This window comes from Myotis nattereri (assembly GCF_964212035.1).
Source record: "Myotis nattereri genome assembly, chromosome: 3".
NCBI classification, from domain to species: Eukaryota; Metazoa; Chordata; class Mammalia; order Chiroptera; family Vespertilionidae; genus Myotis; species Myotis nattereri.
In genome coordinates, this window is record NC_138077.1 from 131,119,371 (window position 1) to 131,134,553 (window position 15,183).

Genomic DNA, 15,183 nt, shown 5'->3' on the forward strand with positions numbered 1-15,183 from the left:
CTCAGGCCGAGGCTCTATCCACTGAGCCAAACCAGCTAGGGCTAAAATCTATTTTCAATACAACAGCTAGAGTGATACTTTAAAACATGTCAGATCATGTCTAACCTCTTCTCAAAATCCTGCAAGGGCTCCCCAGTCACTCAGATTAAAAAGCCATTACAGTTCTTTCATTGACCTATGAGATCTGCCATCCCCACACACTCTGACCTCATTTCCTCCTTATTCATTCTGTGCTCTACAGAATCCACACATGGCTCTCCGGTATCAAGGCCTTTACCCTCTGCATTTTCTCTCCCAGAAAAGCTCCTGCTTCCCAGGCATGTCTTCCCAGGCTCTTCTCAGTGAGACCCTCTATTTACAATAGCAGCATTCTCTTTCTCCCGTATCTCCCCCAACTCCCTGTCCCTTTCCATATTTTACTTTTCTCCATTTGATATACAAATATTCTTATCCTTACTGGAGTATAACGTACATACAGAAAAATGTACATATCATAAGAGCACAGCTTGATGACTTTTCACAAACAAAACACCCATGGTCCCAGAACCCAGATCAAGAAACTGAGTATTTTCGGCATCCCAGAAGGCCCCTCTCCTGCACCCTTCCAGTCACTACTACCCTCCCCACCTCTGCATGTAACTGCAATCCTGACTTATTTAACAACATAGATCCGTTTTCTTTATTTTTACACTTTATATAAATGGGCCATACAGTATGGTCTCTTGCTCTCAAATTATATCTGGAAGATTCGTCCATATTGTTGCATGTAGTTATAGACCTTTCACTTTCATGGCTGTAAAGCATTTCACTGGGTGAATATATCATGCCCCTGGTGATATGAATAGTTTGAAGTTTGGGACTATTACATGTGTTTTGATGAACACGTGTTATGTCTTTCTGTTGGTATTTGTATTGTAACTTATATGTGTATGAGGCAGGGGTTTTTTTTTTTTCTGTTTAGTTCACTTCTGTGTTTCTAGTGCCTAAGATAGTATCTGGCACATAGTAGATGTTCAATAAATATTTGCTGAATGAATGAATTAAATCCTTTTTCCTTCTCTGTCATAATTTAGTATAGTCTGAACCAATCCTTTTTCTCCAAAGAATACAAAGTCACTTCTTTACTTTGTTTTAAATACTGGATATGAAACCTCCAAATGATTTGTCACAATCCACTGGAGGAAAACTTCAACACAGACATTTGCCTCTGGAGAGTTGCATAAAACTACTCACCATCGGGTAGATACATAATCAGTGTATGGTGGCTGGGATCTTAATTCTCTTGCAAGTCCAAAATCAGCAATTTTCACAAGTTCTGGACCCATACAAAGCAAGTTTTCTGGTTTCATATCCCTATGAAAAAAACCTGATAACAACAATAATAAGTTATCATATTTAAATGTATTTGACTTATAAACAAATAGAACTGAGCCTCTCTGTTATAACTAGGAATGTGAACTTGGGGGAGGTGGGGAACAACCATGTTTATTATCTAAAAAGTGATGGGAGGTAGAGACTCTGCTTTCAAAATAATTTGGCAAGAAAGTACAAACAGTATATTGTAAGGTCATTAAAAATAGCATGCATTTCTATTTGTGAATCCAGTAAATTCAGGCACTGGCTAGATACTGCCACATTATGATAATCTCCATTAATTTGCAAAACAAACTTAAGGTGGTTTATGATCACTGTTTGTAACAGATGAGGGGATTGAGGCCCAGAGAGAAGCAGCCCAATTAAAGCTTGAGGAGGGCCGTGTAATCAGGCTTCAGTTGATACAGCTGCTCTTACTACTGGTCTATCACATTTAACATGAAAATCCTTGAATATAATCACTTACTGGAAAAGTCTATTAAACAAAAATGGAACTCCACACATTTTAACCAATTTCTTAATTAAAAAAAATATTTTATTTAATAGCTCATTTCTTTCCTGGCAGCTGCTTTATTGAAAAACATGATAATTAAAATGCTTATTTACCAAACAATCCTATATAATAAAAGGCTAATATGCAAACTGACTGAACGGCCAAACGACCGGTCACTATAACATGCACTGACCACCAGGGGGCAGATGCTCAAGGCAGGAGCTGCCCCCTGGTGGTCAGTGCGCTCCCACAGGGGGAGCACCGCTCAGCCAGATGCCTGGCTCACGGCTGGCTGGCAAGCTCAGCAGCGGTGGCAGGAGCCTCTCCTGCCTCCGCGGCAATGCTAAGGATGTCCTATTGCCAGTCAGATATCCCCTGAGGGCTCTTGGACTGCAAGAGGGCGCAGGCCGGGCTGAGGGACCCCCCCTCCCTGGAGTGCACGATTTTCATGCACTGGGTCTCTAATATATAAAATAAATGGTTAGCTATGGAAGATAAAAGGTAGCCCAATAAAAATGAGGCAGGAAGCCCAGGAAGAAGAAAAACATGAAAGCCCTCTTTGCAAATTTCTATGGGAGATCTAAAGCACACTGCTTGTACACAAATGTGTTCTAATGTCCTTGCAACATGGTCATTGATTGTAGTGATCATCATGAGAGGGTTTCCATGTAGCTTTGGGCCAGGGAGACTGAGCCTAAACTCTCTTAATTCCGTCAAAGCCAGTGTGGGTTCTACATTTGTGAAATCCACAACAGTTTTAAACTCAGCTTACCTGGTACTTCATACTCAAAATAGCTATTACGATCCATTTCACTAACTTCCAAGAGAAATATATTGCACTTTTATAATATGAAGACAGGAATGGGAACACATGTGATGGTATAGTGACATTAATCCATAAAATCTTATAATAAAACCAATTATATATTTGTACAGTTCACATTTTCCCCATCTTCATTAATATAAATATATTGGAAACTTGGTCCTATTTAAAAAGTATTTTCTCAAAATATTGCAGCTGGGATGCTTATCAACTATAGTGAAATAAAGTTTTGTTAAAAGTTCTATTATTCTTTTAAAAAATATATATTTTTATTGTTTTCAGAGAGAAAGGAAGAGGGAGAGATAGAAACATCAAGGATGAGAGAGAATCATTGATTGGCTGCCTCCTGCATGTCCCCCACTGGGGACTGAGCCCACAGCCAGGGCATGTGCCCTGACCAGAAATTGAACTGTGATCTCTTGGTTCATAGGTCAACGCTCAACCACTGAGCTACACCGGCCGGGCAAGAGCTCTATTATTTTTAGAGTCCGGTTTCCCAAATCACTGTGTAGTCAATTATATAGCTAACTCTAGATTATTCCTGTTTTTACTTTCAGCAGAAATTTTTAAATCCCAAGCGAACTTCCTTCAATCCCTTGTCTTCTGAAGTTGCTGATGGTTTATATATATCCAGGGAAACTAAAACAATTGTTTTACTAGCCTGTATTTTATTGTAAAAAACAGAAAACTCTTTCCAAAAGTCAAACAATCCATGAGGCTTTTGATTTTCCATATCACACTTGCTTCAGTAGCATAAAGTAACTCAGGCGGATAGCAAGAGTTAACATGCTGAGCAGTTTCAGTGGCATGACATATTCACCCAGCTCTATATTTGGGGTTGAAGATCAGGAATCTATCATGAAAAATTACAATAGCATACGCAGTTTATTTCCATGTAATTAACAAACAACTGACTTTTACCAATGGTTTGTAGTATATTAGCATGGGTTTTAGACTTTTAAAAACCTTAAGTTTATAGACAAACAACTGGGGATTCAGGAATATTCTTACAATGCTTCCTTGGAATTCCCCATGGCATTTTTTGAAAATAAATTATTTCCTGTAACAGTTAAAGGAAAATATAAAATATGGGATGAAACATGAAAGGAGACTAATGATGGTATTTTTTGAATGCTTATGTTCAGAATGCAGCAATGGTACAGCAAAAACTTTTCTAATTTAATATCCACACATCTAGCGATTCTAAACAAATGTTCGCTGATTTTTTATAATAATACCATACTAACTTTTTTGGAGTAATTGTTCTAGTTTGATAGATATGCAAAAAAGTATGTAAACTAAGATTATATAAATTAGAAATTCATAAAAATAAGATCACTTGCTCTAATTTCACTCAAATAACAGAGACAACTACTGAGGTGAGGATGGAAGATGAGGTGGCTATCCCTGAGCGTGAGTGTAAGGGCCGTGCCTATCTGTGCCCTCCTGTCCTCTGTGTCTGGCATAGAGCCAGGTTCATATAAAAATAAACCTTTGTTAATGAAATGAAAAAAAAAAATAGACACAACTAAATGTAAATACCAAGGGAAACTATAAAATATCATAGCACGGGTTATTTAAACTACTTAAATATTAATAATTGGCCTTGGTAGATGGGAAGCATCCCATCTTTTCCAAAAGTGGGGCCATATATATATATATATATATATATATATATATATATATATAATTTTTTTAAAAAAATATATTTTATTGATTTTTTTACAGACAGGAAGGGAGAGAGATAGAGAGTTAGAAACATCGATGAAAGAGAAACATCGATCAGCTGCCTCCTGCACATCCCCCACTGGGGATGTGCCCGCAACCAAGGTACATGCCCTTGACCGGAATCGAACCCGGGACCTTTCAGTCCGCAGGCCGACGCTCTATCCACTGAGCCAAACCGGCTTCGGCCATATATATAATTTTTTTTAATTTCTGTGGTGAAATTAGGGGGAATAAGATTGCAGGACCGGTTTATGATGACAGACTAAAGGCTGATGATGATCAAATTGCTAAAAAATTCTACTATAAAGGAAGATAATTATAGATTATATAAATTTTATTTTATATAGAATAAAAATTCTAAATTACTTAAACAAAATATCAGTATGTATAGGCTTATACTCCAAATTTGCAGTTATCCAAATATAACAGTATTTAACAGTTATATACAATTCCTGTGCATAACCTTGACAATAATCCAAAGAGGCAGGAAGCGAAACTTAAAAGAAACCTACCATGTTTATGGATAAATGCCAGCCCTTGTAATATTTGATACATAATATTTCTGATGACTGACTCAGGGAACAACTTGTTTCTGTGAAGAGATGAAACAAACAAACAGTCATTTAATGCTGCTAACCAACCAACCAAAAGCAATAAGAGGGTTCCTCCTCCCTTGAAGCCCCTGTGGCCTCATAATACTGGCTAACGGTATGCTGTACAGTTTCATAGTGCTAAAGATCATAAATTTCAAAATGAAAATTAGAATTGTTTTTGTTTCACTGGGTGGTAAGAACTCAAATAGCTAAATTCTATAGCTAAATTCTAAACTGGTTCAAGAGGAGCAAAGTAAATTGGAAAAGTAATAACTATCAGATAAGCCAAGTATGCAAATCTATACCATGTATGTAGGCTTTGAGGTTTAAGGACAGAACTGCTTCAGTTGTACAGTGTGCATTGGTACTGTCCAATAAAAATATAATGAGCCACAAATGAGAACCACTTATATGCTTAACAATGGTTTACTTAACCCAGTATTTACAAAATATTACTTTAATATGCAATCAATATAAAGAAATTACTAATGAATTTACATTCTATCTTTTGTTCTAAGTTTTTAAAATCTGATGTGTAATTTATTTTACATTTACTAGTATAGCTCAATCCAGACTAGCCACACTTCAAAATGGCCATATGTGACTAGTAGCTACTGCATTGGACAGTGCAGTTTTATAAGGTATTTACACAAGGCCCAAAGAAAGATCCAAATAAAAGCTAAATTAAGGCTGGCAAATATTAATCAATAGTATACCACAAATTAATGTGACCAACATTAATTCTTTGATGCTGAATTAATTCTTCTTTGACCCTGAAGCCATGCCATATTTTGGAAATAATCATTTTAAAGTTTTTCAACTTTATTATAATTTCAACATTTTCTAACATCTTTATTTCAGCATGATTGACTGGATTAATTTAGAATGTTTATTTGAGCATTCTCAACATATGGGAAAATGCCTATTTTTTTAAGTTATATTATTAACTGTATTATATGTTTATATAATATTTCAAAATGTCCCACCAAATGGGCTAGAAGCAAACAATAAAGATAAACACTGATCAAATTTGAAAATAGTATTTAAAAAATTTTTATTTGTTGATTAATTTTGTCTAGAGAGAGAGAGAGAGAGAGAGAGAGAGAGAGAGAGAGAGACACCCTGACTAGGGAAGGAAACCATAACCTTGGCATAATGGGATGATGCTCTAACCAACTGAGCTACCCAGCCAGGGCCTACCAGTAAAAATGCTATTGATCATATAGTATTGAAATATTTTTAAAACTCACTTTTATAAACTATACCTTTTAAAAGAAACAAAATATTTTTATCCTTCCCAATATTTTTATTTTGCAAAAAGAATGCTATATGCTGAAGGTACAGTTTATAGCAGTGATGGCGAACCTTTTGAGCTCGGCGTGTCAGCATTTTGAAAAACCTTAACTTAACTCTGGTGCCGTGTCACATATAGAAATTTTTTGATATTTGCAACCATAGTAAAACAAAGACTTATATTTTTGATATTTATTTTATATATTTAAATGCCATTTAACAAAGAAAAATCAACCAAAAAAATGAGTTTGTGTGTCACCTCTGACACGCGTGTCATAGGTTTGCCATCACTGGTTTATAGTATCAGAACAAAGGTTAATGTATATTGGTCTCCAATTGAAATGGAAATGTTTACTTGAACAAAAAAGGCTTTTAATCTGGATCCTCAAAACAATGTTTCAGGAAGTTAAGCTACCAAAAACGAAGTGTAAAATTACCACTTAACCTCAAACAGCCCTCTACGATATACTACACTTGTACCTTTGACAGTGAATAATTTTCTATATGTCACTTTTATTTCCACTTAATTTAGAAAAGCAGAATTGAATAATGAAATTCCAAAGTTGATTCTTTTTAGTGTTCACTTGCTATTACATTAACCACTTCCACGGACATATATTTATATGTACTTAATTTTTTCTTCAAGAAGTACATCTCAATATATCATGCATATGTTTATCATTTCATATATTTTAAACAGCATAATTAAAAGCCAAAAAGTTAAGATTACCCGTAACCTCACCACCTAATTAAGAAACTATTTTGATTTTTCCATATTCTAATCCATTTGCATGTATAACTTTTATATTGTGTCAATGTTACATAGATACAATTTTGATTTCTGTTTTTTATCTACTTATAAGCATTTTCATAATCTTATATAATTATTACTTTTAATGGCTACAAAATAATTCTATCAATATTATGCACTATAATTACCAACCTATTCTACCATTGATAGTTATTTCTTTTAAAATAGTTTAGAACTAAATAAAGCTTTGTATAGTCATTTAACAGAACATATCATGGTAATTATGAAGATTATATATCAGCATTAAAAAATGCCTGTTAAGTCGAAACCGGTTTGGCTCAGTGGATAGAGCATCGGCCTGCGGACTGAGGGGTCCCAGGTTCGATTCCGGTCAAGGGCATGTACCTGGGTTGCGGGCACATCCCCAGTGGGGGATGTGCGGGAGGCGGCTGATCGATGTTTCTCTCTCATCAATGTTTCTAAATTTCTATCTCTCTCCCTTCCTCTCTGTGAAAAATCAATAAAATATATTTAAAAAAAAATAAAATAAAATAAAAATGCCTGTTAAGTGAATGAATCAAATAAAATAGTATCACCACTAAAATCACAATATGCAAAAATCATGCATGCTTGTATAGAAGGGCTAGAAAGAACTCTAGAAAATAAATACTGATTTGGGAGGTAGAAATCTTTACTTTTACTTTAACTGCTATTAATATTATGATGATATCAGCCTGGAAAATCATAGGCATTCAATCAGTATTTTTTTTTGAAAGACGGAAAAATATGATTAAAGAAAAATTCCCTCATCATCCTGAGGCCTTGAGTATATGTGTGTATGAAAGAAATACTGAAAAGAAATCAACATCATTCTACCGGGAAATTTATTTCTAAAGTATTTGAAGATCGTTTGTTCAACTCTGGCTTTAAAAGCAGGCAAAATTTTGGACATTAATCTCCCAGATGTGACTTTCAGCTACCTCCAAAATATTATCCTCCCCACCCTGCCTTTGTGGCTCTATGGTTGAGCGTCAACCTGTGAACCAGGAGGTCACAGTTCGATTCTATGGTCAGGGCACATGCCCAGGTTGCAGGTTGTGGGTCCAATCCCCAGGGGTGGGGGGCGGGCAAACAAGGCAGCCAATCAATGATTCTCTCTCCTCATTGATATTTCACCTCTCTGTCTCCCTCTCCCTCCCTCTCTGAAGTCAATAAAAATATATTAAAAAAAAAATATTATCCTCCCAAGCTCATGGCAGATGACCGAAGCTTTCCCTCTTTAGATTCTGTTCATAGGCTTAAAAATTAAAATGAGAATTTCCTTGGGATGGGCAACATTAAATTTTATCATTCACTTAAGCATTCTAATTAATGAATTTATTAAATCCTTTATAGAAAGCTACCCATTCCTCCCTCCATCCTTTCATTAACCTTTCACAAGATACTTGGGAGAGCAATGAAGATAATTTTCTCAATTTTGCCCAAGACCAGTTTTACTACTGAGTAGTAAATTATAAATAGATTTTTGTTTCAAAAAGTATAGATAGATAGTATGTGTGTTTTTATGAAACATTAATTTTGACTTTTAAGAGATTACAGCAGAAAAAATGGTGGCTATGTCATAGCTAGTTCTTCAATGTTAGATATTATCCTTTGATGATGATAACAATTAATTTAAATCCACCTTTTGGAGAGATAAATCTGTACATTTTAAAATGTGACATATTGAAGGGATCTGAAATTTATGGAGGAGATAATGGGGGAAATATAATTTTCATAAAATACAGACATACCTGTCTTTCATTAATTGATAGAGGTTTTCTTTCATATATTCAAATATAAAATAAAGATGGTCATTTTCTCTGATAACTTCTTTTAGTTTAATCACGTTGGCATGATTAAGTTTCTTCAGAGACTACAACACAGCAAATAAGCAATAACATTCTTATAGCAAAGTTATAGAAGTTGGCAAAATCTCATCAATGCTAGGTATGATAATGATCAATTCATTAATGAGTTAAGTTTTAACATCTACAATATTTACATCTAAAAACATCTTAGAACACCTACTTAAAGTAAGCAGTAAATTGTTTTAAGCAATGAATGTAAGTGTGAAAATAAACCAAGTCAACAATATGTCACTTTTTTCTCAGTCTATTAACTAGGTTTACCTTTGTTCTGATTTAACTATCTAAAATCCCATGCAAAAGTCTCCAAAAAATTTACAGAAGTCATACAGCATAAAATATAAAGAAATGGTATATAGTGAATTAAAAAGTTAAAATGCTCTTTTACAAGTGAGAGTGTACTTTCAAATATATGGTTACAGTTATTTTCTGTTCTCAACTGACATTCTGATGAGAAATGAAAAATTATTTTAGAAAGATAAAGTAAGAAATATAATTATTGTTGTACTGCTTTCTACAAAGAGAAGAATAGTCTCCTTAGCCACTTTTTGAAACAGAAATGAGAGAGGTGTGTGGTAGAGCTAAGGCCTTCTCCTGTTCTTTTCACCTCTAGGATTTTACCTTAACTTCTCTCAAGTTCATACATTCATCCCAAGAATAGAACTTTCTCTTCATCCTGAAATTTAAAAAAGTTAGTTTAGTGTACGGGGACTAAGAACTTGAAAACACAAATTACACCATTGGCTTTCTTACTGTTATTAGTTCACTTTGGGCAAGCTATGTTATCTCTCTTCCCACCTCCTTAAAAACAAATCACCTCCTTTCTATATATCTCAAGGCTATTTGGTATAAGTTCACAACTATGTCATATCTGAAATTCTGCTTTAACACAAAGGTGAAAGAATTAATCTTCCTTTCTGGATGAATTCTTACATTTCCCTACTCAGTTTTATTGTGCTTCTCCAGAAGGGCTCCTTCCAAAAGTCCCCTCCTCTTTCTAGAACTTAAAACATAAATATGAAATACTATAATTAGATGGAGTAGGGAAAGAAATGACACATTTTGGCAGCAAATTTAGTAAGATATTTTGTCTGACAACTTGTATATCATTACCTCAGCTTTAAACAAGATGCCCATAAAGTTAACTGATTTATTTAAATCAACAATAATTCAGAAGTAACCAAACTTTAGAAATAGTTTTCTTGAATTTTGTTTTTACTTCCCCTCTCCCATGCTAATGTTGGTTACCATTAGCGATAAATCTATAAAAAGTGAATTTAGGGTAATAAGGTAATTCCACTATATATATAGCATAGATAGAGATTATATTATTTATATGAATGGATTTTTAGTCACCATACAAAATGAGAGACAAGAAAAAATAGGATTCATGTTCTAAAAAATGTTTCGTCAGGTGTAGAAATTACAAGGCTGGATAAGGAAAAATGAAAACCCTATATGCCCTACTGTTTTCATGTAGTATTGTAATCTCCTATTGAGATGTCCTAGAACAGTGATGGCAAACCTATGACATGCATGTCAGAGGTGACACGCGAACTCATTTTTTTGGTTGATTTTTCTTTGTTAAATGGCATTTAAATATATAAAATAAATATCAAAAATATACATCTTTGTTTTACTATGGTTGCAAATATCAAAAAATTTCTATATGTGACACGGCACCAGAGTTAAGTTAGGGTTTTTCAAAATGCTGACACGCCGAGCTCAAAAGGTTCGCCATCACTGTCCTAGAAGATTCCAGGGAAGCTTAGGGTTTTCCTTATTTATTAAACTAACCCATAGGGATTATTCTGAGCCTCTACAAGAGTGTAATACACAGGCATACGGAAATAAATAAAGGAAAGGCAGCATAAAGAATTAGCAGCACATCATGGTAGTCAAGAATATAGGTGTGGAACTGTACTGCCTGGATTCAAATCCTCCCTCAGCAGCTCACTGATTATATGACCTTGGAGAGATTACTTAATAACCTCTCTGTGCCTTAAATTCCTTAGCTATAAAGTAGAAACTACTGCATAAGAAAAGCTTATTGTAAACTGCTTAGTTCAGCACTCAATAAATACTAGATGTACTAAAATATACGATGGTCTATATAAGACGTGTTCGCAAGCACACAAAGGAAAAGAAAGATGGGTTTCAAAGGTAAACTTTGCAGGGTCCTATACGGTACCTTTTGATGGCCACCAGCTCCCCAGATTCGTTACTCTTGCCCATCAGTACACTCCCATAGGTGCCATCCCCCAGCTGTCGCATGGTCGTGTACCGGTTCATCTTGGAAAAATAATGCAGCAGAAGTTGTTGATTGCAATGGCTTCTTTGTTGAAAATAAATTTAAATGCTTCTTTATTTTTATTTGTTTTTGCTGGTAGACTGTTGTTGCTATACTGGTAACAGGTTTGTCATCATTAAACATAGGCTCTTCCCCAAGATTATGTAGGTTCATGAGCTACAGCAATAAGGAATGTGGCAAGGAAACAGTGAATCCATTCTTATGAACACCCTATAAAAAGAAAAACAATTTTCATTAAAGAAGCTCTTTAAAAAGTTACTGGTAACCTATAGCACAGGGGAAGATTATAAATAATATAAACACCAATGTGTTAAATATCTGTCAGCAAATCATTTGTGCCTTTTAGAATGACGTTCACATGTAGCAGAATAACACTCATTTGGTGATTGCTTCATTTACATGGTATGGTGCTATCGATCCCATGAATGTTCAATAAATATCGGCCAAATGATGTGTGTGATTCCTTTTTTATTGAATATAATCTATATTATTCTAAAACAGACCTTAGAAAGTCAGACATCTATACTATATCAATTATTTGAATCAATGCCTGCATCATATTTAATCTGACCCACAATCCCTTCCGTGAAACTCCTAGGCCAGATTTGTTTGGAATCCAGGAATTTTCATGTTTTAGAAAAGTAATATGCTGCATATGCCATATGTTATATAATGCCTCCCATTAGCCTCTTAACCGTACCTACAGGAAAATGTATGAAAAGTATACTAAGTAAAATAAATAAAGACTACGAATGGCCTCACATTATTCAGGTCATATTTTGTTGCAAATGAGTTTGCACAAATTTATTTTTAAATTTTCATTTTTCAGAATTTTGTGGATTTTAAAACTACAAATAAGGGATTGTGGACCTGCGTATATTTGAAGGGTACAGGGTTAGATAGACTGTAATTTCATTACTATAATTACAGAAAAACAAAGCACTAGCCTTAGTGTGGACTTCATTACATTAGTTTCCTCCATTGCTCTCTCATAGTTCACACTTGAAGAAACTATTTCTTAGTTCATACCTATTTTTCATTCTTATTTTGCTTTTTAATATCTCTATTATTTACAAGGCTTTATACTTATTGCAGAATTTTGGCACCATTATAAGAGTGTTTCAAAATGCCTTTTAGAAAAAATAAAAATAAATAAAATGCCTTTTATAATTTGGTACTTCATTAATTTCATTGTAGCTCTGTTTCATTTCTACAAAATCACGACAAATCATTGAAATTGCTTGTCTATTACATGCATAAATTTAGGATCAATAAGGATGTGATGTCGTTCTCAAAGTAACTAAGTTTTCCAATGACAGGTTTTCTGGAGAAAGAACAAGTGTAGAGAAGTACAGTGAAACTAGTTATTTCCTACATTCAGAAATGTATTTGTTCACAGGAAACTTTGGAAGAACCCTTTGGGGCTTTTCAATAATAGGGAGTATGTATTAATTTATCATTTATTTTACTTCATACATGATTTCCACCCTTTCAAAGCCAAAAGGGAAATCACTTAGGCTATGTTAAATCTGTGGCCAAGATCTTGAGAATAAGATCATGATAGTAGCTTCCAGTTCTACTTAGGAGTTCCTTCATTTTTTCTCAGCTTACGTCAAAGCAAATGGTTTTATCAAATGCCAGCAAATGATTCCATTTATGTAGTTTTTTTTAAAAAAATATATTTTATTGATTTTTTACAGAGAGGAAGGGAGAGAGATAGAGAGAGTTAGAAACATTGATGAGAGAGAAACATCGATCAGCCGCCTCCTGCACATCTCCTATTGGGGATGTGCCCGCAACCAAGGTACATGCCCTTGACCGGAATCGAACCTGGGACCTTTCAGTCCGCAGGCCGACGCTCTTATCCACTGAGCCAAACCGGTTTCGGCATTTATGTAGTTTTTTGCAAGTGGCCTTTACATTATACATAGGTTCTAAATATTAAGATAATAATATAGAAAAAGGCAATATCCCTCTGCAGGGTACCTGACCAAAACATGTATTTGCTTTTATTAATTTTTACTTTATCTGCATAAGGAAATATAATTTTGAAAGGTCTCTTGGGTTGTTTGTTTCATACTATGTGCTATGATTAAACTATGGACTGAAATGTATTTCCTTTAATCATTTAGAATTTTACTAAATCAGTATTTTGCAATTTACTATCAACATGTTAAATTACTTGACATTCTTTTCTAGCTACCCTATTTAAGGTGACATACTCTCTTTTAAGGAAATGGTGCTCTCTATAAGTTTACTGCATAAATAACAATACCGAGAATATACTTGTCCAAAAGGACATGATGTCCATCATACCAGTAAAATTATAAAATAAAAGCACAGGAGGATTAAATAACCTACCTATGATCAATCAAATAATCAAAGATGGAGTCAGTCTAATACTTGCATTAGGCTGAAACTGTGGGTTTTTAAAATACTGTTTTATTGATTTCAGAGAGATAGAAACAGCAATGATGAGAGAGAATCATTGATTGATCGGCTGCCTCCTGCATGCCCTACACTAGGGGTCAAGCCCACAACCCAGGCATGTTCCCTGGAGAATCGAACTGTGATCTCTTGGTTCATCGGTTGATGCTCAACCACTGAGCTGCACTGGCCAGGCTGAAATTGGTTTTTTTTTAGTGTAGTCCCTAACTTCTAAACAATCTATTCTTATTGTCTTTTACAATCACTGATAGAGCTGAGTGCAAGAAACCACTCCTCCTTTCTCCCAAACCATTCAGAATTACCCTACAACAAAAGCTGCCCCCACCTAAGATTCCTAACCCAACTCTTTATCCTAAAACACCAAGATGCTACTGACAAATTGGAAAGTACAAGTTGTGTCCACTAATTAACAAAATCCTGGGGCTACATCTGGCTTATCCTATGCCTGAAGGACATAGTAAAAATAATAGGCCAGAAACAGTGAGGGGAAAGAAAATGTAAGGGAGACAGGCATCTACCTGGGGCTCCCCTCATGAAAATTTTATGTTTTACTTCACCCTGGAAACTATTTAATTAATACAATAGGATAATAGCAGTATCTCTTCTTTGACAATTTGCTGCATATACAATTGTTTTCATGTTAACACCACGTTGCTTGAGAAGGAAATTAAAGAGGGAGATGCCCAGGTGGGAACAGAAATTCAGGGGTAAGAGGGTGTCAGAAACAGTAGTCAAAACTTTACCTTGCAGGCCTTAACAGCCTGTACAAGTGGAATTAATTGGCTTTCTTTTCCACTATTAAGACCATGAACCACCACCATTACCGGTGCTATTAGCACAACAGATCATTCAGTCATCAATCACTTTCCGAATTTGGCCTCAAAGCCCAAACAGTTTTAGAGTGGCTATTGGAAACTTCGTCCCAGGCCTGACCAACCAACTTTCAAATGTACACTGGGAATACAAAGTCTGTTTCAAGTGAGATGGCTATAGGATAGGGAATACGTACATTCAGGGAATAAATTGGACATGGCCATTTCCCAGCTTCTTTCATAGGGAGGAGGGTGGGGTAGAATGGTGAAAATCATATATATGACTCTACCTGACCTTTTAGTAAAACAAATTTACATACTATGCTCCCAAACAAAAATTTTGGAAAGGCCTCTTTTGATTCAGATCATTACAAAATAAATAGCTTTCCAGGGTGAGATGCTAACCATTTCAGCTGTCTCTTTACAATGGCCTAATGTGCAGAGGCATAGACATAAAAGTATTTAAAAATAAAATCATTATTCCCATGTACCTACTCACAGAAACAACTACGTTTATAAGTGTAGCATAGCAAGGTCCTAAACTGATTACTAGTCAAAAGCAGTATATGTAATTTAAGAAACATAGACTGCCTATGGGTCCCCAGTTCACACACTACACTATTTCTCTACAAGTTACATATACTCTTCTC

General features: G+C 35.0%; 1 protein-coding gene across 5 annotated transcripts in view; it reads right to left on the reverse strand.

Annotated features, from left to right (window-relative positions):
• Positions 1-11,483, reverse strand: part of MAK (male germ cell associated kinase) — a gene marked incomplete at both ends in the record, with an annotated part of 49,643 nt that extends 38,160 nt beyond the window's left edge. For 4 of the 5 annotated variants that reach the window (XM_081088087.1, XM_081088086.1, XM_081088085.1 and 1 more), the window contains 5 exons: positions 1,234-1,366; positions 4,931-5,010; positions 8,849-8,970; positions 9,584-9,638; positions 11,154-11,483. In XM_081088087.1, coding sequence (XP_080944213.1) covers positions 1,234-1,366; positions 4,931-5,010; positions 8,849-8,970; positions 9,584-9,638; positions 11,154-11,254 — 491 coding nt within the window. The remainder of the gene's footprint in view (positions 1-1,233; positions 1,367-4,930; positions 5,011-8,848; positions 8,971-9,583; positions 9,639-11,153) is intronic. The other variant, XM_081088088.1, reaches the window with a different exon arrangement.
• Between the last annotated feature and the right edge of the window lie 3,700 nt (positions 11,484-15,183).